The 24382-nt window shown below is 42.4% G+C and overlaps 1 protein-coding gene across 2 annotated transcripts in view; it reads right to left on the minus strand.

Moving 5' to 3' along the window:
• Positions 1–6779: 6779 nt before the first annotated feature.
• The window catches only part of LOC142501262 (hexokinase HKDC1-like), a 54703-nt gene continuing 37100 nt past the window's right edge, over positions 6780–24382 (minus strand). For both annotated transcript variants that reach the window (XM_075610908.1, XM_075610909.1), the window contains 5 exons: positions 24283–24382; positions 18978–19161; positions 14236–14391; positions 12729–12962; positions 6780–10308 (listed from right to left, as the gene is read on the minus strand). In XM_075610908.1, the coding sequence (XP_075467023.1) occupies positions 10155–10308; positions 12729–12962; positions 14236–14391; positions 18978–19161; positions 24283–24382 (828 nt within the window). In that variant the 3' untranslated portion in view covers positions 6780–10154. The remainder of the gene's footprint in view (positions 10309–12728; positions 12963–14235; positions 14392–18977; positions 19162–24282) is intronic.

The raw sequence follows: 24382 nt of genomic DNA on the forward strand, positions 1-24382 counted from the left end.
TTATATTCTAATCTACCATAGAATAGACGCCTAATTGAAATGTTACATACTTACTTCATTTTGGACATGCAGGTAGTGACGTTTAGTTCATATTTGTATTTATACATGATAAATTCCTACTATGTATTTAAATAAATTCCTGCTCTATATTTGATTTATACCAATATAATAAGATTACGGCCTCGTCCACAGTGATCGCGACTGTGTGCACAGTGCGAACAAGAGACGGCTCCTCTATGAGGCCGTCCATACTGTGCGCGCCCGCGATGCAACCCGGCGGTGCGGCAGCATTTCCGAAAGAAAAGATTTTTGTCTTTTGGCGCAACGGTTGCCTCACGTGGGCGGTTCAGCCAATGAGAGCCAATCGCCCTTGTGACATCACAGCCACGCCTCCTGTCGCTCGCATTATAGCATTGCCACAGGCCACGGATCACCTCTGCAGCAGGCGCACGTGACGCCATGCGCTCCGTCCCACGCACGCCTGCACTGTGGACTTAGCCTAAGAAATGCAGAGAAGTCACTCACCAAAATGCTCAAAGTAGTGAGATCCTGGTTTTCTGAACCAAAAAAAGGCATTTTAAAAAAAAATGTATTTTCTTGACGGAATGAAACACCACAGAATTATACAGTATGTGCCTTTTTTTTATAAATAAGTACTGCACGGAGACGTTTTTCAGCTTCAGACTTTCAGAGCAGGGGGAAAAGAACGTCACAGCATATAAAATAAAGACCCGTTGTAATTCACAATGTAAAAATCAGTAAAAAAAATTTACTTTAAATAAATGAGACTCACTAAAATCCGGCGACCATAGAAAGGTTGGAAAACCGGACTTTAGTGGATATGCAATGTTATGATAATACCTCATTTACATGTCATTGTCCCTAACCTTCTTTATAGTTAACATTTTTACACTTGGCTTAACATTATGTTACTACCCATTAAATATATATTGTTAGTCTTAGGCCTGGGACATGGTGCAGGGAGCGGCGCTGGGCAGCGCTGACGCTCATGCTCTCCTGCTCAAGCAGGAGATTTTTCTTGTCCCTGCATGAGCGTCAGCGAGCGCGCTTGTGTGCCGGGTGGGAGGCTTTCGGGAGGCGGATCGGGAGGCGGGGCTAGTGCGCCACGTCACGGCGCCGATGTCACGGACTGCCATTGGCTTCTGGCAGTCACGTGACCGGCCCTGCGCTTGCATGAGCGGCAAAATTTAAACTTGCCTGTCTCCTGCATTTCCACACGCCTGCGGAAGCGCCGTCTAAAGCCGCGCTGATAGGGATAATGTTTCCCCTCAGCACGGCTCAGCGCGCCTCAGCACGGAATAATTAGTTAATCAGACTTGATTCCATTCAGGTGGTTTTTTTTGGTGTTTTTTTTTAACTTTGATCAATTTATTGTGACGTCACAGAAAGTCATAATATGAGATGATCACCGGTCCTATTTTAAACACCCCTTGAGAAAGCACCATAGCGGTGTGAAACGAGCGGGAGGTCTTTTTTAAGGCCAATTTTCTTGATCTAATAAAGTACCAGTCTTTTCCTTACTGAAGTCGGGTTCCCAGGCTCGCAGTTTGCCAGCTGTCGGTCCGCAATTTTCTTCCTACCTGCTGTTTGTTAGAAGCCGCTGGCTTCTGAGCTCCTTGTTGTAATATCTTGAAGGGGAATGAGATTTTAAGGTCTACAACACTCCATGGTCAAGATCCACACGAGGTCTGTTTCCTTAGAGGATTGCTTTACCACCAGCTTCCTGTTATTATCAGCTTATGTGCTGTTTTCTGGACATTTTCGCCTGGGCCAGACTCTTGTGCTTTTTGTGCTCACCCTTCCCTTATGCTGATGTTTCCATCTAGGGGATGGTTTGACGAGTACTGCATGTTTTATGGAGCTATTTTGTGATCCCCATGTTGGAGGGCGGGGGGGGAGGGGGGAATAGAGAGGGCTCATGAGGTGTGACATGGGGGTTCTTGCAAGACCGTTGAGACAGGGGAGGGAGGGGGCACGGCCGTAACTCAAGTCCTAGGCCCCGGGAAATCTGCCTGCGGCACTGCTGGTGTGCACATCTGTGTATGGTGTGTGTCTGGTGTTTGTGCACCTGTGTATGATGCGTGTATCACCATACACACATCATGCGTGTGCATCTGTGCATTTGGTGTGTGGGCCGCCTGGTTCTTGGGCCAGTTTGTTGGGCTTGCTCCCCAGGCTAAAATTTGCCAGCCAGCCCCTGACTCTCAAGGAGGTTTCTTTCTCTGTTTGTGTACATTTTAATATACCCCGTACCTGCTTATCTGTAATAAGCCCTGATTGCATACCTATCATATACTCAATCTTGTGCTTGCATACAGACCTATCTTGTTGTTATACAGGAAAAGTGAGCGCAAACCCAAATAATATCAAAAATATTAAAATGTGGAAAATAATAAATATCACCAAGAGGAGATGCAGCTGGTGTGAGGAATTTCTCAATCCCCCAAGGGAACCTCTGGAGTGGTACACAAAGCGCAGGGACTCCTCTCACAGGTGGAAAAGGTTTTTCACAGGAAATCAGGTAGTAATGTATGCAGCATATGTTGGAAAGAAAAGAAAAAAATATAGTGCAACACAGTTTAATGAACAAACAAAACTAGAGCAAGGAGCTCCAGTTCACTCACATGCTCCAGGAATAAAACAAGCGGTTTAACCACTCTGGGTTCTAAACGGCGCAGCTCTGTTTGGCTCTACTCAGCTCCACTCGTGTCTCTCACTTCCCGCATTCGAGCGGCGTCTGACGTCACCGACCTTTTCGTCACTCCTCCAATAGCAAGGTAGGAATTTGCCCGGCTTCTTTGTCAGCGTCAGCGCGAGGTCTTTCAACGGGGAGACACAGGGAAAACGAGCTGACGGCACAGCAGAGGATCTGGGTTGCTTCACGGGTCACGGCACGCATACAATAACCCTATGCGTTTCATCCTGGTTACCGGACTTCTTCAGGGGTGTCATCTTGTTGTTACAAGTATTGTAAAAAAAAAAAAAAAACCTGCAAACCATTTGTTTACCATAGAAATAATAAAGTAAAAACACATAAACCGGCGCCTCAAAGAAATAAAAATAATAGTCTGACCGAATATAGTCCAATAAAGCTGGGATGAGTATGAGGAAGTATCTTCAATGTAGTCTCAAACAAACAAACATAAAAGACGAGAACATTGAAGAAAAAAAGAGAAAAAGATCATAGTGCAACTAAAAACAAAAGATCACTGATAAGGTATGCAAGAAATGATAGCAGTTTAATACAATGAACAAGCAAACTCATACCAGTGATACTAAACATAGAAATACCATAAAAGAAATAAATAACATTGAAATACATGAAAATAAAAATAGACATAAAACACCTGCTCTTAAAGAAATGTTTAAAACACCTAAAACACCATAAAACACCTGCTCTTGTAATGTTATTCTTATGTATGTTTTTTCTGTGTACTGTTTCTTTAAGAGCAGGTGTTTTATGTCTATTTTTATTTTCATGTATTTCAATGTTATTTATTTCTTTTATGGTATTTCTATGTTTAGTATCACTGGTATGAGTTTGCTTGTTTATGATTGAATTTTATTACTGTGTTTTATGCTAATATGTTAATTAGTGTTTTAGTATAAATATGCTGGCACTTTTTTATTTCCCATCATGCCCCTGACGAAGTGACTGACGTCACGAAACGCGTAGGGTGGACCTTCTTCTGGCAGAGACATTTGGCGTTCTTCCCTTGTAGCCTTTATACCTTTCCGCCCTAGCCTTGGCTCTGAGAGCTCCCCGGCACTCGCGTGTGTTCTTCCCCTGTCCCTGCCTATAGTGGTGACGTCACTGACATCGCGAGACCTCTGGTCCGCGTGGTTTGCTTCAGTGAGTCCCCCGGCAGCACTGAGTTCAGGCTGTTGCCTGTTTTGCTTCCTGCTCATGTGCTGACTCGTGGGTGTGTGGACAGCGGTGTTTTGCGGCGGTGTGGAGCCTCAAGAGCGGTGCTTCCCAGCGGTGTGGAGCTTCCAGAGGTAGAGCTGTGCCATCTCTCTCCCAGGCTTCAGAGTGAAAAGTGACATTGTGCTACAGGCTCACGTTTATCAGCCTTGCTGTAAGTAGGGTTTTCATTTTAGCCCCACTGGATGCCATTGCTTTATAAGTGTCTCTTGCCCAACAATCAAGTGTTTGTTGTTTTTATATTTATTTTTATTCATTGTATTAAACTGCTATAATTTCTTGCATACCTTATCAGTGATCTTTTGTTTTTAGTTGCACTATGATCTTTTTCTCTTTTTTTCTTCTATGTTGTCGTCTTTTATGTTTGTTTGTTTGAGACTACATTGAAGATACTTCCTTGGAACTCATCCCAGCTTTATTGGACTATATTCGGTCAGACTATTATTTTTATTTCTTTGAGGCGCCGGTTTATGTGTTTTTACTGTGTTTATTGGTTTGTGTGACCTATTTTTTTTCCTGGCTGCCTCCACTCCAATATTTGAGTGTATATTCCTATTATGTTAGTTGCCTAATTGTCACTAATTTTTTATATTAATTGCATTAGCGCTGTTCCCACTGCCCTTCCCCTTTATAGAAATAATAAAACCTTACATTATTATTTTATAATACTTATACTTTAAAAAAAATAAAGTTTTTATCAGCTCCATGTAACCAATTATACATGCCACCCACTGTCCTTAGTTCCCTTTTGTCCGGGCAGGACTGCCCTTAAAGTATATCACAACTTGCCCAGCGATTGTGCGCTTCCAAAACACTAATAAGGCTACTAGAACTGTGCAGTATTTGAACAACAGCTGAAAGATCACAGTTATTTATAGGATACAGATAAATATTATACTAAAGGACAGATAATTTCTTTGCAAGTGAACCGCTGATGCAGTGATAACGACCCTACTAATAGTGGGGTGAGCACATTTGTAACAATATGAAACAATCTACTATGTTGTTTCAGGTAATGGGTGTCTTCTGGAGCAAAGGTTACCATCTCCAGTCCTCAAGGACCACTAACAGTGCAGGTTTAAGGCTATCCTCTTATTAGCACAGGTGGCCCAATCATTTTGACTGAACCACCTGTGCTCAAGCAAGGGTATCCTTAAATCCTGCACTGTTAGTGGTCATTCAGGACTGGAGGTGGGGAACCTCTGTGCTAGAGGATTTTAATTTCTATATATGCAATTAGCCAGTAGAAATGAAATGTTACAGTATGCACCACTGAGAGTAACTTTGACCACTGTTAACGTGGATGGACGGAATTCCATTATCACAATGGCTGTCATCTTTATTTTGTGCTGGCCCACTACAGACCAACAAATCTTTTGTATTGGGTGATGACTTATAGGGGTTTGCTCATACCATGATGCATGCATCTTAGGCTACGCTTATAGTGTAGTCGCCAGCGACAGCAACGCCAACGGTGACATCCCGCTGCGGTCGCTGGAAAAATTGACTTCCAGTGATCGCGACCGAGCCGTCGCTCCTCCGCGTCGCTTCTACGTTAAGCGCTCGCGACGGCGGCAATGCATTTGTTTTGCCGCGACGTTGCGTCGCCGGCACTATAAGCGCAGCCTTTAGATTAAAAAGCAGCACACCGATCATTACATTAAAGAGTGATATTAGAACAAACACAAGCATTACAAGTTTTTATGAGTTAAAGGAAAGAAAGGAACACCTGTGGGATGTTTTCTAAAGGCACGTCTCCACGATTTAACCCATTAGACCCAAAGACGTCCGCCTCAAAAGGCCCGATAAACCTACTACTGCCATTTGATGACTTTAGCCATAAGTGGGACTGCACCTTTAGAGTTGATGATTCTATGCAGCAGATGAATGTAAGGCTGCGGCCATGTTCGGGGAGACGGCGAGGAGGCGTGAGCGCGCGAAGCGATCACAATGCCTTAATGCAACGATCGCAGCCATGGACCGCGCGTGCGACATTGCGAGGGGGCGCGTGGTGCGAGAGGAATCGGTTAAATTTGATTCCACGGTTCGACGGCCAGGTCACGTGAGCGGTTCGCCCAATGAGGGCAAACCAGCTCCTTGACGTCACGGCCACACACCCAGTCACGCCCCCCCCCCCCCATCGCGTCTAGCCTGGCCACAAAACACTCCCGCTAAAACTCGCGTGACGTCACATGCGCACGGACGCGAGCGGGCGGTCACCATGGACGCAGTCTTATAAGAAACACTTACCTTAACTGACATCCGATAGATTGAAGTCATCAGATCTATTTACAGCTGTAGAAATAAAACAGGCTGGTGGATAAAAAGATCTGCTGCATTTGGTTTTCTGGGAAACTTGAAGTAACCTTTTTGTCATAAAAGAATTAGGAATTTGGAACTGCCTTGAAGTATTCTTATTCCATTGAATAGACGGACTTATTTCTCTAACAATTCAGCCATTCAATTAGCTGCCTGAAATGGCATTTTCCTTTTGTATAAAATAAATGACCTTGCAAATGATCCAAATTTCAGCCTAGCTGTGAATACATTTTATAACAACAAAATTCACGGCCAGCTTCTGGTATTTGTAGTATATTGTTATTTAGAGGCTCTAATCTCATTCTGGAGCCGAACGCTACTTTGTATAAGTGTCCTACCATGTAAAAACATGCTATTTATGTTGTGTTTTCGTGCATCATCTTGGTTTATCCCATAAATATAATCACAGATGGATTCTTCCCATTAATGTGTCACCTCTTTTTATTCTAAACAAATTCTTCAAAGTGCAGGTCTTCTCTGGGACAGAGGTACAAAGTAGAGATCGACTCACAAGTTCATAATGAAGTTCTCCATTTAATGTGACAGCCAAGAACAGTGGAAAGTCAACGTTTCAGGTCCCATATGGACCTTTCATCAGGATGAACGGATCAGGATCAGAATGTCTTTCTACGCTATGCAGCGTAGAAAATTAGGCCCGGATTCACAAAGCTCCGTTCAGTCAGGGCGAATAACGTGACGTTACCCAAGACGAGGAACGGACCGTATTTTCCCTGAGTTAACGTCTTGTTCATTAAGAGAGCTGTAAGAAACAAAGTAACAGCCGTAACTGAGCTCTTTGCCGTAAGCGTCACATTATTTTAGGACGACGTTGTGTTATCTTCAGATGACGTGACATTATTTTACATGTTGGTGTTACTCCCATCTAGACCCTAAAATAGGGCTTTTTGCTAAAGATGAGAGGGAGAGAAATTGGTTTTACATAATGCTAGTAGTGTTCACGTAATGTTATACGGTGTTATAATTACTGGGCGTTCATTTACAGTAGGTTAATGTCATGTTTAATAGGCTAATGGAGCCTAGTGAATCTGAGCCATAGATGTTTATGACAAAGCCACATCACCCACAACGCCTCTAATTATATCTGGAACATATTTAGTGAGGGGGGCAGGATAGTGATTTGGTGTACATTCAATTTCCAGGCACAAGCAGAGCTTAGAATGTCATTTTTGTGCTTAAACAATATGGATATAAAGTTAGCTCTTTAAGGTCACATGAAGCTCACAGTAAGATTCAAAGTTGCCTATGCCATTTTCGGGAATGTCTGTGTCTGCCTGCGATGAGATGAAGAATTGATGGATCCAGTGGGAGGAGTTAGGGCGTTCGTTTTCTCCGTCACCTTAACGTGGCGCAAGGCTTTTTGTTTTTTTTAGCAAGCGAGATGAAGACAAAATGGCGGTGCCCAACGATAGAATTAAAATTGAAGTGCAGGGCGTGAGTTGAAGATATTTAAAGAAGAATTTAAATCAGGAATAAACATGCATAAGTAGGTCACAAGTCCTGACGCGTTTCGCACCTGTATAGGTGCTATATCAAAGAGTTTTGGGGGGGGGTTTAAGCGCAGAAATTGCGCAACAGTAGAAATACACATCATAAATATGTCGCGTTTCAGGCAGAATTAAAATGCTCATTTGATGACGAAACTGCATCAGCGCACACGTACATCTTGAGATTATGGAGACCAATGGGTTAATTTACGAGAGTCTCCTGGCTGCAAAACTGGGGCCACATCAAATGCAAACAAATTGCACGAGATTTATTAAAGGGAACCAATTCCACTACTTTCAATTGGATTTTGGTTGATTGATGCATATAGTGCAGTGCTTTGCACGAGCATTGCAGCCAGTCTTTAGTACAGGGGTGGCCAACTCTAGTCCTCAAGAGCTACCAACAGGTCAGGTTTTCTGGATATCCCTGCTTCAGCACAGGTGGATCCATCAGTCCCTGCATCAGCACAGATGGCTCAATCAGTGGCTCAATCTTTGACTGAGCCACTTGTGCTGAAGCAAGGATATCCAGAAAACCAGACCTGTTGGTAGCTCGAGGACTGGAGTTGGCTATCCCCTGCTAGTACATAGACCACTCAGTTGCTAGGTATCACTGCAGGCAAAGGGGCAAAGGAAAAAACAGCTAAATTATTGTGTCAAATTATTGGCGAGAAATACATTGAAACGACAGGTTTGGTCCATGCAAAACCTCCTGAAAATGGAAAGGAGATTGAAGCGTTAAAACTCAGGAGATTTGATGCATCTTTTCAGAACCAAGACACACACGCAGACGCACGCAGACACACACGCAGACGCACACGCAGACACGCACGCAGACACGCACGCAGACACGCACGCAGACACGCACGCAGACGCACGCAGACACGCACGCAGACACGCACGCAGACACGCACGCAGACACGCACGCAGACACGCACGCAGACACGCACGCAGACACACACGCAGACACACACGCAGACGCACGCAGACACACACGCAGACGCACGCAGACATACACGCAGACACACGCAGACACGCACGCAGACACACGCAGACACACACGCAGACGCACATGCAGACGCACGCACATTTATTTATTGCTTTATCAAGGAAAAACATTTCTACTGAGACCAATTGGGACTTTTTCGTGGATAATTCTGATGCTGAGTAGTTTGTCAACCAGATGGCCCCATTAATTGGGACTTGTGTTGATCGTTGTATGACAGCTACTACATGCATTGCGGAGTGTTTTTATGTTCTCTACCACACACCAACACACACCCAGGTGGAAATCCCTGCTCAGAGACTTTATTTAGGGTTACCATAAGTCCATAGTAAAAAAAAAAAAAAAAAGAGGATACCAAATGGTTGACCGCGCATGCGCGAGTTAAAGTCGGCCGCGCATGCGTGAGTTATAGCCGCCGCGCATGATCGGTCGCGCATGCGTGAGTTATAGCCGGCCGCGCATGCGTGAGTTATAGCCGGCCGCGCATGCGTGAGTTATAGCCGCCGCGCATGATCGGTAGACTTTAGTTTGTGCATGCGTGGCCGGGGTTCCCGGACACTTTTACTTATTTGAACATTCCTCCCGGGCGGCGACCTTCAATCAAGAAGCCGGACATGTCCGGGAAAATACAAGGTAACCGTAATATAATAGGGCATAACACCAGAAGTGGATTTAACATGAAGACAGCATTTAGTGTTTAGATTACAATTTACAGCATTGTTGCCAATGCATTTTTGTTTTGTATATCGTAGTACACAGTGCAATTTAAAAAATATAAATACTTACAAACCTTGCTTATTACAAGAATAGAATATTCCCTTCATTTAAACAACATTCCAGATGTGTGAGAGAAACATATCCCGTTATAAGGAATGTGCTTGTTTTCTTTTATACATCCAATGCAGTTTTTGCAACAAAAAGTGTTAATGGGGGTGGGAGGGGGGTCTTATTTACAAAAATCCCCTGCAAAACTGGGGGAAATCTAGTGCAACAGCATTGCACCAAACGTATTAAAGAAAAACTGCCATGGTGGTCATTTATCAATATATCCCAGCTTCAAGTCCAGGGCATAACTAGAGAAAAAACAGCACCAGATTTAGCTGACATAAAAATCCCATTGGTTTCAACAGGGATAGTTTTCTGCAATAAATCTGGTGCGGTCCCTTTGCCCCAGTTTTACAGCTGGGACACCCATGATGACCCCCATTGAGTTAAATAGGAATAATGTTCCTTAATAAATTTGGTCCAGTTTTTTGCCCCAGTTTTTCAGTCACGAAGCGTTGATAAGCAGACCCCTGCAGCGCCCCCGGATACATTTCCCCTATAAACGGCTAAAGTCGTTTTTGAAACATTATTCTCGTATCGACATCATGCACTTCTAATTGACGTCTTCTTCTCCATGGCTGTGCAATCTTTTTGCCACTGCAGTGATGAGGGCGGCACCTTTCCCACTCCCGTCCTCCGACAGCATAAACGTCACGTCACATTCGGGGGACAACGTGTTCACCGTTTCCCGCAAGATCCTCGAAAAACTTAAAAAATAAATAAATAAAAATTATGAGCCAGGTTATAATCTGTAATCACACTTCAGTGAACAGGTATTTATATATATATATATAACTCAACCAATGTGTCTATGTATCAAAGTCTGGGCAACAAAACTACACCGGATTTATGAAATAAATAATTGTAGTGAGGTTCATCATAAATCTGGTGCTGTTTTTGCTCCAATCTTGCAGCAGACTAACGGCAAAACCAGCGCAGAAGAATTACACCAGATTTAGTGGCCAGAAGCCGATTTAGAGATGACAAACAAGAGTCGTAGCACTAACCTAGTATATAACAGGGGTAGCCAACTCCAGTCTTCAAGAGCTACCAACAGGGTAGGTATTCAGGATAGCCCTGCTTCAGCACAGGGGGCTCAGTCACTGATTGAGCCACCTGTGCTGAAGCAGTGAGGACTAGAGTTGACTACCCCTGGTATATAATATATTTACACAGTAAATCATTGACACACACAGTAGTTGGCAAAAAACAAAAAGCAAGTGTAATTTTGCGCTTGGGTCAGTAACATTACATCCTGCGGAGTGTGGGTGTGCCTATTTCTAATTTATTTAAAGGAGTTTCTGCATGGGCCTACATCCATTACATAGTATCTGTCTTCCATTTGCAGTCAATTTTAGTCATTTTATCGGCTGTTGTTAATTTAAGAAGGCTTCTTAATTGTGTTCCTATGTGGACCCAGTGGAAATCAGAACCCACTATAACAGGAGTGGCCAACTCCAGTCCTCAATGGTCACCAACAGGTCAGGTTTTTAGGATATCTCTGATTCAGCACCGTGAATGCCAATGAATGTTATCATGGATTTTCACGACCCGTGGCTGCTTTCACTGCTCTATTGATGCACACGCACTACCTGGCACAGAATGCTTTGCAAGGCAATAGACCAAGAGGCGAGAGAAGAAGGCAAATAATTTATAGGGCTCGGGTTTGTTTGCCCCGGGCTCATGAGCAGTTAACGTCTAACACCTACTATTATCCTGGAAACCATAGATCTTATTCACGCTGATATAGTGACCAAGATCAATACTACAGCTACTTTATCCCTTCTATTACTAAACTCCTGTCAGTGCTACCTGTCTGTGCATTAGGACAGGGGTGCGCAAACTGGGGGCGGGGAGGCGGGGCGCTTACAGAGGCCCCGCACTCTTCCCCACAACATTTGAATAAAATACCGGGGGAGCGTGTGAGGCCTATGTATGTCTCTTACCTTCTCTCCGGCGAAGCGTCGCCATGACAATGCGGAGTCGAATGACACCACGGGGTCAAATGGCAACACGTTGTCACATGACATTGTGACATCAATGATGCCGCCGATGCCGGAGGAAAGGTAAAGGGGGGGGAGGGGCACGAGCAGGGGGGGATAGCAGGCAGGGGGGGCGCAAACAAAAGAAAGTTTGCGCACCCCTGCTCTAGGATCAGGTGAAGGGGACCGTCTGATGTACAAATACACACAAATTTAACGCACATGTAATTGTGACGCCCAGTCCAATATTATCGACCACAATTATGACCTAATTAGCTTCATTTTAGACCAGATGCTAATGACCTGACTCCAAATCCCATAGTGAACCTTATTTGTTTCTGGTGGGATTTTGCGTTATTGATGAAACGGCGTGCTGTTTTTAGGATTCATTTTGCCCCCAGTATGGCAGCTGGAAGACTTTAATAAACATATAAATGCAAAACCGGTGCAAGTTGTGGGCAACAAAATTGTATCAGGTAAATCAATTTCTGAAAGTAATAGAACTTTTTTGTAAAATGTACTACATGTTGGGCAATTTTGTTTTAAACCAGATTTCCCTACATGCGTACAGAATTATGTATCACAATTTCCCGGCTGGAAAACTAGGGGACGATTCAGCACTAGATTTATTAGGAATGTTCTCTGTGTTTCAGCTGTGAATGTTTGTTCTTGATAAATCTGGTGCCGTTGTTTTCGCCCTGGGTTTTGCAGCTGGGAGACCTTAATAAAACAACTCCCACAGACCTCTCTTCCCACTGGCTCCTGAGATGTGGCGTGTTTTTTTTCTTTACACTTGTTACCTTGGTGAGACCTAACCTGGTGGCCATATTTTTTCTCCCCTATTTATTACGTGATTCTATACCATAAGCCCCCTTAAAATCTATTTGCTTGAATGGACTGTAAGGTGCCGTACGATTTAGCACAGTTTAGTAAAAGTGGGCCCAAATCCCTTGAGAGCTGGGGGTTCCTCGGCACAGTAAGTAGCATGGTTCATGGGGGACCCCCTGATTGAGATAGTTAATTAAAAAAAAGAGCAACACAAATTGCTGCTTTAAACTTGTATGGTCTATACTTGTTGGCACAACATAAAATGACTATTGCGTACTGCTTAGCGTACAAATGTATTCCGTGTCCTGCTGACTTACTGCGGATGGAGCTTGTACAAAGTTCCATCAACACTAACGGTGATCTTTAGCTGGTCCAGCCCTCTGTTCTCTCTTATCTTATCCACAACAGCAGCCATCCCTGCTCCACACAGCTTGGCGGCTCTCTGTGACACAGCCCCACAGACCTCCTTCACGATGATACTGTCATCACAGGTGCTGTCCAAGCCAAGCTGCTGCAGAATCTTTCTGACCTGAAGAAGAGCTAGGCGATCACTGTGTAAGATAAAAGGAGTTAAAATACAAACAGGACATTTAATTAATATATATATATATAATATATATATTAATTAAATGTCCTGTATATATATATTTGTTAAAGCACAATGAGGTTATTGTAGGTATTATTATGACCAAAAAAGACCGCATACAAAGATAGAGGGCTCTATGTATGAAATATTGACACAAAGTTATTATTTTGTCGCAACTCCCACTGAATATACCTGCGCCAGGCAACATTATGTATTAATCTTAGTTGCGTTATTTTCGGGTGTCTGCGACGAGGTGAGGAATGTATGGAGCACGTGGGCGGAGATACCTTTGCTTATTAGCGCAGTTCTAAATAGTAAAATAGGTGCCGCGAGTGTTACTTTTCTTGACTGTTTTCAGCGTTGGTTTTCTCCGTCACCTTAAAGGTGGCGTACGACTTTATCACCTACTGACATGACCTCATTGTTAGTGGCTTGTGGTACCACTACAACTTCACAACACAGAATCAGTGACCACACCCAAACTGAAGAGTTTGTAAGGACAAAACATGCCATTTGTGGGACTTTGACTGAGCCACCTTTGCTGAAGCAGGGACTGATTGAGCCACCTGTGCTGAAGCTGGGATATCCATAAAACCTGACCTGTAGGGGGGTCTTGAGGACTGGAGTTGAGCACCCCAGATAAGGGCACTGTAACATCTACTAAATAAATTAAAGAAACATAGAACGGGGGACTCCAGAAAAGGCCGGGTGTGCAAACAGCACATATTCCATTCAATCTTCTGGTTCAGCAAAGGTAAAACAAATGCAAAGGGAAATGTCTACTGATAGTCTACGTCGTAGCTATCCCAGGTCTGACTATTCATATTAATCTACAGCCTCACAAACTGTTATTACAATGTGAGACACCCACAAGGGCTGCAATAAACTAACGGCAGTGTTATGCTTAATACGGTAAATATAGGTGATTGCCACCTTTAAAAAATTATTTTTTTAAAGTATAAATATTTTAAAATACATTTTAAGCTAGTAACATTTCCATGGTAAACAAACACTTTGGAGGGATTCACAAACTTTATCTAATCTCATTTGATAATGAATCTGCTGGTAAATCCTTGAATTTACAGGTTAAATTGTTTGTTTTCCCCTTTGCTGGCAAACTACTCATTATGACTATTAACACATAGTAACAACAAACAAACATACTTTAATACAAAACAATGACATCAATATTAGTTTGGTCCCATGACGTGTGACGGCCCCTTCCATGTAACTGTTACCTTTCAATCTGAGACAAAAATTTGGTTTCAAATATTCCTTTTGTCCTCAGTCTTTCAGAAATGTGTCCACGGAACAGCAAGCCACGTTTGGTGAGGTCGATAAGAATCTGCCTTACTATTTCTCCCAGGTACATTCCACTGGTCATCTTCTCATATCTAAACGAAAATGAATCATTTGCTGAAACATTGTATTTTTGTTAAATAACCCAGAACGCTTTGGAAGATTATTATGACGGACGGAGCTGGAGCGCTAACTGGGAGAGTTAGTCGAGAACCAGGCGAGATTTTAAATCTTACTTATTTGCGACATTATTAACCCTTTGAGGCTTGGGGAAACGGTTCACAGGGAATTTAATTTGGGGGAAAGATGCCCAAATGTTCGCGCATGCACTACGGAGAGTTTCACACATTTATAAAGAAGATCGATTATTTTTCTGCTGCATCCTTCATTTTAAACTGAATTCATTGTAATTTAAATATAAAAAAATATCATAATATTTGTTTCTTACATAGCACGTAGTGTAAACAGCACTGTACATTTGTGCAGGCACGAGTCCTGCCCCGTAGAGCTTACAGTCTAATTTTGGTGCTTGTGGCACAGAGAGATAAAGTGACTTGCCCAGGGGTCACAAGGACACATATGACAATGGTATTTTACCAGGTTCATCCTGACGGTGACATTGTCAGAAATGTCAAACTTTTTGGAAATTGTGTATTTTAATGTGAAAAAAAAAAAAAAGTGTGGCATTTCCTTTTTTTTTTCTAATATGGCAAAAATAGTGAAATGTTGCCATTCGAGGCCACATAACCAATATGATTTTTTTAAACCCACAAAACAAAAAGTGTCTGCGTCTACTGAATAAATCCAGTGGGAAACTGTTTTTACAACTGAAATCTCAGAGTCCGCATTTGATAAATAAATGTGTTTGGGGTGACACATTAGATTGCTATCAAAACATTTCTTAGTTTCTGCAAAATTGCATTTGGGGTAAAGATCTGCAGATAGAAATCCTACTATTTTTATGGACTGAGATATATATTTCTGTAAAAGGATGTTATATTTTTTAAACCCTATTAGATGTATGTTGTTTGTTAAACTACACATGTACATATTGCATTTGTAGATAGGTTGTGGTAGAGATGTAGAAGTTAAATATATCTACTTTTATGGGAGGATACCTATACCTGTAAAGAAAATGTCAAACATTTTAAAATTCCTATTACATTTGTTAGAAAAAACAAACTTGAAGAAAAGACTCATATATTCTAATTTAATCTATGACTAACTCTCCTGTTTAAACAGTTATCACAACCTACAATAAATGCATTTGTCTTAAAGAAACAATCAAAGCGTTTTTTTTACATTTATTTAAAAAAAAAAAAATTAAGAACAGAATTGAAGCGGGGCGTCTCCGGAGCGGAATCCCAATCATTTCAGTAATAGGAGGTGCCGGTATACGCTCCGTCTAAGCAAGCTGGGTTTTAGAGTTTAAAGCTTCCGCGTCACAAGGGCCAATAGGAAGCTGAACCTGATGATGTCACGGCTTCCTATTGGCCCGCAGGGCAGGGGAGCTTTGAAACGCCACAATAATGTGAACCCTGGTAACCGTGCGGAGCGGCTGCAGGCACACCGCACAGAGGCAAGTACGTCCGGAAGCAGGGGGCCCCCAGGATTGCTCCTCTACATACACAAATACCTCTGCTGGTAGTAGGCTGTTACCACGCCTAGGTTGGCGGCTATATCGGTTGCAGAGCTGCACAAAGATTCCCCCTCCCACCCCCCTATTCCTTTTATTGTATTATATTATTCGAGCCCTCCCCACCACCCCACAATGTTTTAATTTGCATCCATGTCATTGTTTGTTTTTTATTGTCTGTACCCCGTCCCGCATTTTCTGTTCTGTACCCCTTTTTTAAATTTTTTTGAAAACTGAAAAATAAAGTGTGTTATGAAATGAAAACAAAATATACCAAGAAATTGGGACAAATGGGTCGGCAGCAACCGGGAAAAGAAAATAACCGTTTATTGCGAATCTAAAGGGAGTTCCCCGGGGCGTGTCCCATCAGCAATATCTCTGTTTATAGTACCTGGTAGCCAAGGGAGCTGTATAGACAACAAACAGGGTTCCCCTAGTCAGAAGTCTAATCGACCTTCATTGTTATGCCTTGTTTGTAAGACTCAATTAGAATAGTAATGACTCTTTGGTAGTCACAACATTCCTTACGTGATAGATACAACCTGTCCCTCAATATGTTGTCTTGCTGCTAATGATTAACATGTAGAGCAGGCGTGGCCAACTGCAGTCCTCAAGAGGGAAGATCCACACCCCAAAGAAGGTCCGGAAGCTAAAGAAACCTTGATGTGATAGAACTTACACAAGGCCGTGTAAGTTACTTACTTATTTTATTTTTTCCACCTTCATACACACACCATTGTATGTTCACCTCCCATCCACAGAGTCTATTTCATATACTGATGTTTCAATAGAGGTGTTTTTACCACATTGATCACCAGTCAAAGAAGACATACCACCTACTTATCCTCCCTCACATTGTGCTCCCCCATTTTTCTTGTGTTCCATAGTCCTCAAGAGCAACCAGCAGGCCAGGCATTGGGGATATCCCTGCTTCAGCACAGGTGGCTCAGTCATTCTGAGTGAGACACTGATTGAGCCACCTGTTCTGAAGTAGGGATATCCTTCAAACCTGACCTGTTGATGGCCTTTGAGGACTGCAGGTGGCCACTTCTGCTGTAGAGGGTTATTTAGCAGTGTTCCAGCTGCACAAATGGGGCAGAAAAATGGCACCAGATTAAACAGGGAAAAACATTCCCATTTAACCCAAGAAGTTTTTTGTTTTATACTGTAAACGTGATTTATTTTATGCACCAGTTTTGCAGATGGGAGCCTTTGATAAATGACCCCCGAATAATCATTGCATTACTTGCAGAAATATATTAGCGTTTGTTCCACAACTCCCTTTAACTCTCACAGCACACCGTCTGGACCAGGGGTGCGCAAACTGGGGGGTGCGAGATTTTTTTTGGGGGGGGGGGGGGGAGGGGGCGCGGCAGTTTCAGAGAATCCAGACTCTTCCCCAAGGCATTTAAATTAAATGGCGGGGCACCACGTGAGGCCTCTGCAACTCAACTTACCAAGATTCAGCTGGCTTCGGGACGTGGCGCCATGGCACCGCGGGTCATGTGACGTCACATGACGCTGCACTAAGGTAAGGGCGGGTGCGAGCACTGGGGGAGAGCAGGCAGGGGGGCGCAGCAACAAAAGTTTGCGCACCCCTGGTCTAGATTACACGCTCACGCAAGAATTCCTTTAACTAGATTTTTATATTTTGAATCCCTGTAATCTATTGTCTCATTTGAAAAGCACTGTATATATTGGTGCAAAATACATAAAAATGTATTGACCACAATATTTAATGAAGTAGAGATATTCCCAATGGCAGAATTTAGGGTGTTATGGTCTTAAGTGCGTTATTGGTGATACAAGCACTAACACACGGAAACTCCCATTCAAGTCACGGGGCATTTCCATGAATTAGTGCCCAAGCTGCACTAACGTACATGTATGGTGTGGTTCCCTTTAGAGAGACACTTTAGTTCAGGCAAATGTATATTTATATGTTTGAGGGAATTGCTGCTTTAGATGCAGGGCTAAGCAATAAAATAGGATTCATTTTCAACCATTTTTATTTCTAGAATAAATCTAATATAAAGTAGATTTTTCCCATTGCTACCAGAGGAGGCTCCATAGGATAGCGTGTGCATTGCAGGTACAGTATGCTTCCCAGTCCCATAACAATCAACTAGTGCGATATGAACATGTACATGAGAAGAACCAACTACATCTACTTGTAGCTGGTTTATAAGTGGCACTGAGAGATCACTTTGTTGCCTTAAAATGTTCAATCCCATGTAGTTGGCCAGTTGAATTTCTTAAGGGTTTCTGAATGGGGGAGTGTTTGTCAATCAAGTGTTTTCTTTACCCTTATCGCACTCTGATCTTATTAGAAAACCAATAATCAAGAGGGAGGGGGGTGGGGGGGGGGCGCACTCTGGCTGTACAAGCACTTGCTGAACCCACAGTAACATAACACAAACGTGAGCAGCCAGGGGGAATCAAACCTCGCCCAAGTCTAACTTTATAAAAAATAGGTAAAAAATACTTATAGGTGTCAGATTTAAGTAAAAGGGGTTTCAATTACCTAGGTGAGACCCCTTTAACATGTCAAGATTAAAATTCCCCATGCTACATCCAATATGACAAATTACATAGTTAAATACATATCAGTCTTGCAGGGTTTGTGCATGTTCCATTTAACATGTCACTGGCACTTGTTTACTTTGGTCTTTGGAGGGATTGCCCCTTTAAACTGTCTACAGTTAGCATGGACCTTTTTGCGTTTCCCTACAGACCTGTGCAAAGCGGGACTATCCCAGATAAGCCAGGGCACTCGGTAGCTTTATCTTCAATGCATCTGATTTGCTGCACTTATGATGTGTGCAGGGTACTTGCCATGCAGTAAGACCAACAAAAGGCAGAAGATAAGGGAACTAAAACAAATTCTCAAGTGTCAATGAACAATATTCCCAGACATTTTCCAGACCAACTGGTTTAGCCTTTAAAATGATTACTGGGCACATTGTGAAGACACTACTATAGACCACATCCTTTCCTTAACTCTGTTACTGCTGATCAATTTGGCAATCTATGAATGAGTTTTACCTCTGTTTCCCGGGATTTAAAGATTTTCCATCCACATCTATGTCGTATTTTGTTCGAAAGTCATCCAGACAGCCGTTGTCTCCGAAACCTCCCCATTCTGTGTTGATGCACATTTGTCCCTCATTTCCATCCACAATTTCAATGTTTTTCATTTCTTCCATATAACAAACATTGCTTCCAGTTCCTGGTGAAAAGAATTCAATGAATGTCATCAATAAATCCAATGCCCTACATAGGCTGCACAAAGTAACATATTTATTCATTGTCTTCTATAACATTGAAGCCTCAACCTTTCCCAAGTTTCTATGGGGTCAAAGGCCCCTATTCAATATGTCCTGTATTAAATTCATTGGGGGTTATTCATTAACCCTTAGGGTGCACTTATGACGTTCCCTTAATGTTGTACAGAACAACACTCCGGGGGTCCTTGTGATGTTCAAGCAACGTCGTATACATTCTGCTTGTTGTCCAGGGGGTGATCACGTTCACGGCTCCACTGGATCAGTGGAGTGCAATTACTTATTTAAATATACTTTGGTGGTCTCTCTGCTACAACACTACTACAAAATAATGCAATAATCTACACCAGATTAATAAAATAATTTCCATTGGTTACAATGGTTTTTTCCTTGATAAATCTGCTGAATATAGATGTGCGTAGTCGGCAAACCAGGCAAAATTTGCCTTTTTGTTTCTGTACAAAATGTTGGGAGCATTGGCAAGCTTCCCAGACAATCGCTAAGCATTCAAAGTCAATGCACCCAGTCACATGGCCCTTTCAATACGGCCATTTGTAATAAATTCTAGGAAGACTGATGTTTGTAAACTTTTTTTCTATTAAGGAACCCTATAATTATGTTATGACATTTTGCGGAACCCAAACCCACTCTAGTAGCATGCGTGAGATCAGATGTAAATTCTTCTGTATTTGGCTCTCCCAAGCCCCTCTATCAAGAGCCAGGGTATAGGTGCACACTCTCTCCCCCAAGGGGAAGAGGAACAGAGAAGGCCCCAATCTCAGACACTCTGCTGTGTGACCTGCCTCTCTCAGTGGGGAGAGGAACACCTACAGAATTTGGGAGGCAATCCCCTTAAGTACAGCCAGGAGGAGGTCACTAGGTCTGACCCCTGATTGAGTATACTCAGGCCTAGCTGACACCGCCTCTCCGTCACTCAAGGGCACTGCAGGGAGTCGGGAAACCCCATGATTACTACTGGCAGCCTGTTCTTACCAGGACTTACTGCCAGGAGGGCAGACTGGTAGCCAGAAAACTAGTGCTGGCTACATAACCCTTTAGGGATGCCCACAGAACCCTGGTTGAAACACTGCTCTAGCTGTAAGTCTAATGCTTTCTGGGCTCTTCTGCTTCATCAGAGGAACAGAGAAAGAAACTGCAGACTGATGAAGTCATTGTCATTTTGGTTTGTATAAGTGTGCATGCATGTATGTATAATGTTATTTATGTAGCACCAACCATGTACGCTGCGCTTTACAACATTACAATAGGAGGTAAATGTACATGACAAACTATGGGAATACGCGCAACAGGTAAATGACAACATAAGGCCAAAGAACACCCTGCCCAAAGAGCTTACAATCTAAGTGTAATGTTGGGAGGCTTGCAGACACATTTGTAGTAAAAAGTGCATTATTAGAGGGCAGGGGAGGTCACGTGCGCCTGGAGTTCGTAGCAGAGGCGTAAACGTAAAACGTTTAATGAGCGGGATCTTCGGGTGGATTTTGAATGTGGAAAGTGAAGGTGTGCGACGAATATTGAGTGGAAGATCGTTCCATAGGAGGTTGGAAGCAGTTAAGTGCCTAGAAGAGCAGGAGATGATTCGAGCAGCAGCATCTGACTAACAGAGAGAGCTGGGAAGCAGGGAGGCCAGATACAAGATGGTACATGAGGACACTTTGTTCCAAGGGAAAGTAATTCCAGGATATGTAGCTCTGAAATGGACTATTCTATACAAAGGCAAAGACATCTACATACCCCCACCCCAAATAAACTTATATCCCACCCTTCTTTTATGGTCTATACTTCTATACCAAATGCTCATTTTAGCTGAATACCTCAGCAGAATACCCCTGCAGATCTGCTACTAACGTATGCACTACTGCCACCTGCTGGAACCTATACTGTACTCATCAAATCCTAAGGCCCTGCCTCTACTTATTCATAATTAAGGGGAAATAACGAACATCTGTATCTGTATTTATTGTGTACCATAAAGGGAATGTTGGGCTTTTCAGGAACAATGACCATTATTTAATATGCTATGAAGCTGCTTCACTTTGCTGGATCAGATTTGAGTTCCATTTATGTGAATGGATCTGATCTGTTCTGCAGCACAGGAAAGAGGCATCATACCATATTGAATAGGTGCCAATATACGATAAACACTGAACACTGAACACTATTGTATGACTTGGTGCATCACTACCACTACCTATAGGTCATATTCAGTATAGCTGTAAGTCTGTATAGTCTCACTTTTCAATGCAGTTAAAGCGGCAATCCAAACACTTATCGCGAAACCCCATTCATTTCCGCTTCAGGAACCCCCTGCTCTCAGAGATACTAACCTCCGAAGGGGTTGCTGGTATCACTCTGTTTTTTAAAATTCTGCGTCACGTGGATCAATAGGAAGTTGCTAAGGAGGACATCACCGCTTCCTATTTGCCTGTAGGGCGCGGAAGCTTTGAAAAGCGTCCATAATATGAACACTGCTACCCAGCCAGAGCGGCTACTGGCACCCCCTACAGAGGTCTGCATCTCGGGAAGTAGGGGGCCCCCAGAGCTGGAATTAATGGGGTTCAGCCCCGGATAACCCCCTGCTTAAATCCTGTGTAAAAAAAAATGCACTTTGGATTGCCTCTTTAGGTTGGATTTATTACAAATTAATATGAACTCGATTGCGATTTATTACAAATTAATATGAACTCAAACAATAATTGTCAGAGTCATGGCAAAAAATGTAAATAATAATGTTTTCAAGAAGTAGTCTCGTGTCTTGACCTTTACTGCAAACAAGTAGGACTCACTGGCAATGAACCAGTTAACTAAACAGGACTCCATGGTCAATATATGCTATGATAACAAATGCAACTTCATACTAACAAGTAATTATATAGACAAAGGGGATCTGCATACAGATGAAGACTGCAGAATTTATTCTGCTCAAGCAAAAAGAGGGAAGGTAGCCAAACAGTGAGCGGGAGGGTGGTGCTCACAGGGAATAAGGCATTAGCAAGTGTGTGGAAAGAAAGAATCCCTATGGTGTGGCACTAGAAGAGAGGACACCCTAATTAAAACTTAATTTTATTATATACTTGTTAAAATAAACTGTTTGGGGAAAACCACATATACAAAACAAACAAAATATAGTTAAAAGCACGGAGAGGTGTGGTAGGGTGTTTAATGGAGGAATGTTATATATACCTCTTAATTAAACCTTAATGAACCCTATAATAGATATGGGTAGTCTCTATATCAAAGAAGGGTTTGAATACTTCAAATGATATATCTCACAAATCCCCTGTAACCAATGTAATGTAAATTGGATGGGGTATACACAGTTACTTATAAGCTTGTCTGCTGGATGCAGAGTCAGATTGAAAGCAATAGTGGCTAAAGTGAAGCAACCATAAGCACATCTGGCAATATAAACACATCAAGCCTATTGCTGAACAAGTTATGATAGCTGTAGAGATAGGAGAGACTAACCCTAAGGTCTGAGTGCTCTTGCTGCCCACGGACGCAGTCTGCGAAGCACTCAGACGGTACACAGCCCACACCTCACCGATGAGCCGACGTCACGTGACGGTGACGTCAGATGTACCCTACGTACGTTTCACCGGGGCCCCCGATGAAGCCAGTTACGGTGAAACGTACGTAGGGTACGTCTGACGTCACCTTCACGTGACGTCGGCTCATCGGTGAGGTGTGGGCTGTGTACCGTCTGAGTGCTTCGCAGACTGCGTCCGTGGGCAGCAAGAGCACTCAGACCTTAGGGTTAGTCTCTCCTATCTCTACAGCTATCATAACTTGTTCAGCAATAGGCTTGATGTATTTATATTGCCAGATGTGCTTATGGTTGCTTCATTTTAGCCACTATTGCTTTCAATCTGACTCTGCATCCAGCAGACAAGCTTATAAGTAACTGTGTATACCCCATCCAATTTACATTACATTGGTTACAGGGGATTTGTGAGATATATCATTTGAAGTATTCAAACCCTTCTTTGATATGGGTAGTCTCTATATCTATTATAGGGTTCATTAAGGTTTAATTAAGAGGTATATATATATAACATTCCTCCATTAAACACCCTACCACACCTCTCCGTCCTTTTAACTATATTTTGTTTGTTTTGTATATGTGGTTTTCCCCAAACAGTTTATTTTAACAAGTATATAATAAAATTAAGTTTTAATTAGGGTGTCCTCTCTTCTAGTGCCACACCATAGGGATTCTTTCTTTCCACACACTTGTTCATACTAACAAGATATGAATTTGTAGTTAGACAATGCTTAATCATGTCTTGCTGTAAGAAAAATTACCTCAGGGCAGAAAGAAACAGCTAACTAAATGCTCTGCTCTCTATAACCTATGTAACATTTCATTCCTGCTAAGGGCTGGAGGTTGGGATTGTAAAATGCCTCAGGAATAAAGATATTGGAACTGCAAGAAACCTGTGTCGGATCTGTATTTTCACACGACAAGGATCCTATGGTCTTCAAAGACTAAAAGAACAATCATTTATTGACACACGTCGACAATGTATGCTGCTTTAAAACTGCATGCAAATGAGTTTAGCACTAATATTTTTGCATATGTAATTCTTATTAAATATGACGAGAACGCCCAATCCTTATTGCCACAAACTGTCTTCCTTTATCAGGCTTCTTTAGCAGCGATTTTCATGCATTTTAAAAAATACCCTGAGAATCTACATGTAAAATGTTCAGTTACCACTTCATTTTCACCCCGTAAAGTATCTGAGGCCATCACTAGCTACCAAATAAGATTAGAAATACAAAAGAAACCAGTAAAAAAAAAAAAATACAAATACATAATTTTTCACACAAAACGTTTACATTAAGGTAATTGCGTTTTTCAAAGGAAGCCCATTGTATTGATACATTTTGTTAAAAGTGTTTGTGGGTTCGGACCCTTGAAATCAATGGTTTATTAAAAAAAGATACAAATTCAATGAACAAATTAGATCACATTTATCTTTTGAAAATAACAAACATGGAGAAAGTCGTAACCTGACTTTGTACCGTATGTAAGACGTTACCTGCAATGAGACCAATTTCACAATCTGGGTTTTCGTATGCACACGTCATCATTGTTCCTACAGTGTCGTTAACGATGGCTACAATATCCAAGTCAAACTC

Source organism: Ascaphus truei, chromosome 8 (assembly GCF_040206685.1).
Source record: "Ascaphus truei isolate aAscTru1 chromosome 8, aAscTru1.hap1, whole genome shotgun sequence".
Classification (NCBI taxonomy): domain Eukaryota; kingdom Metazoa; phylum Chordata; class Amphibia; order Anura; family Ascaphidae; genus Ascaphus; species Ascaphus truei.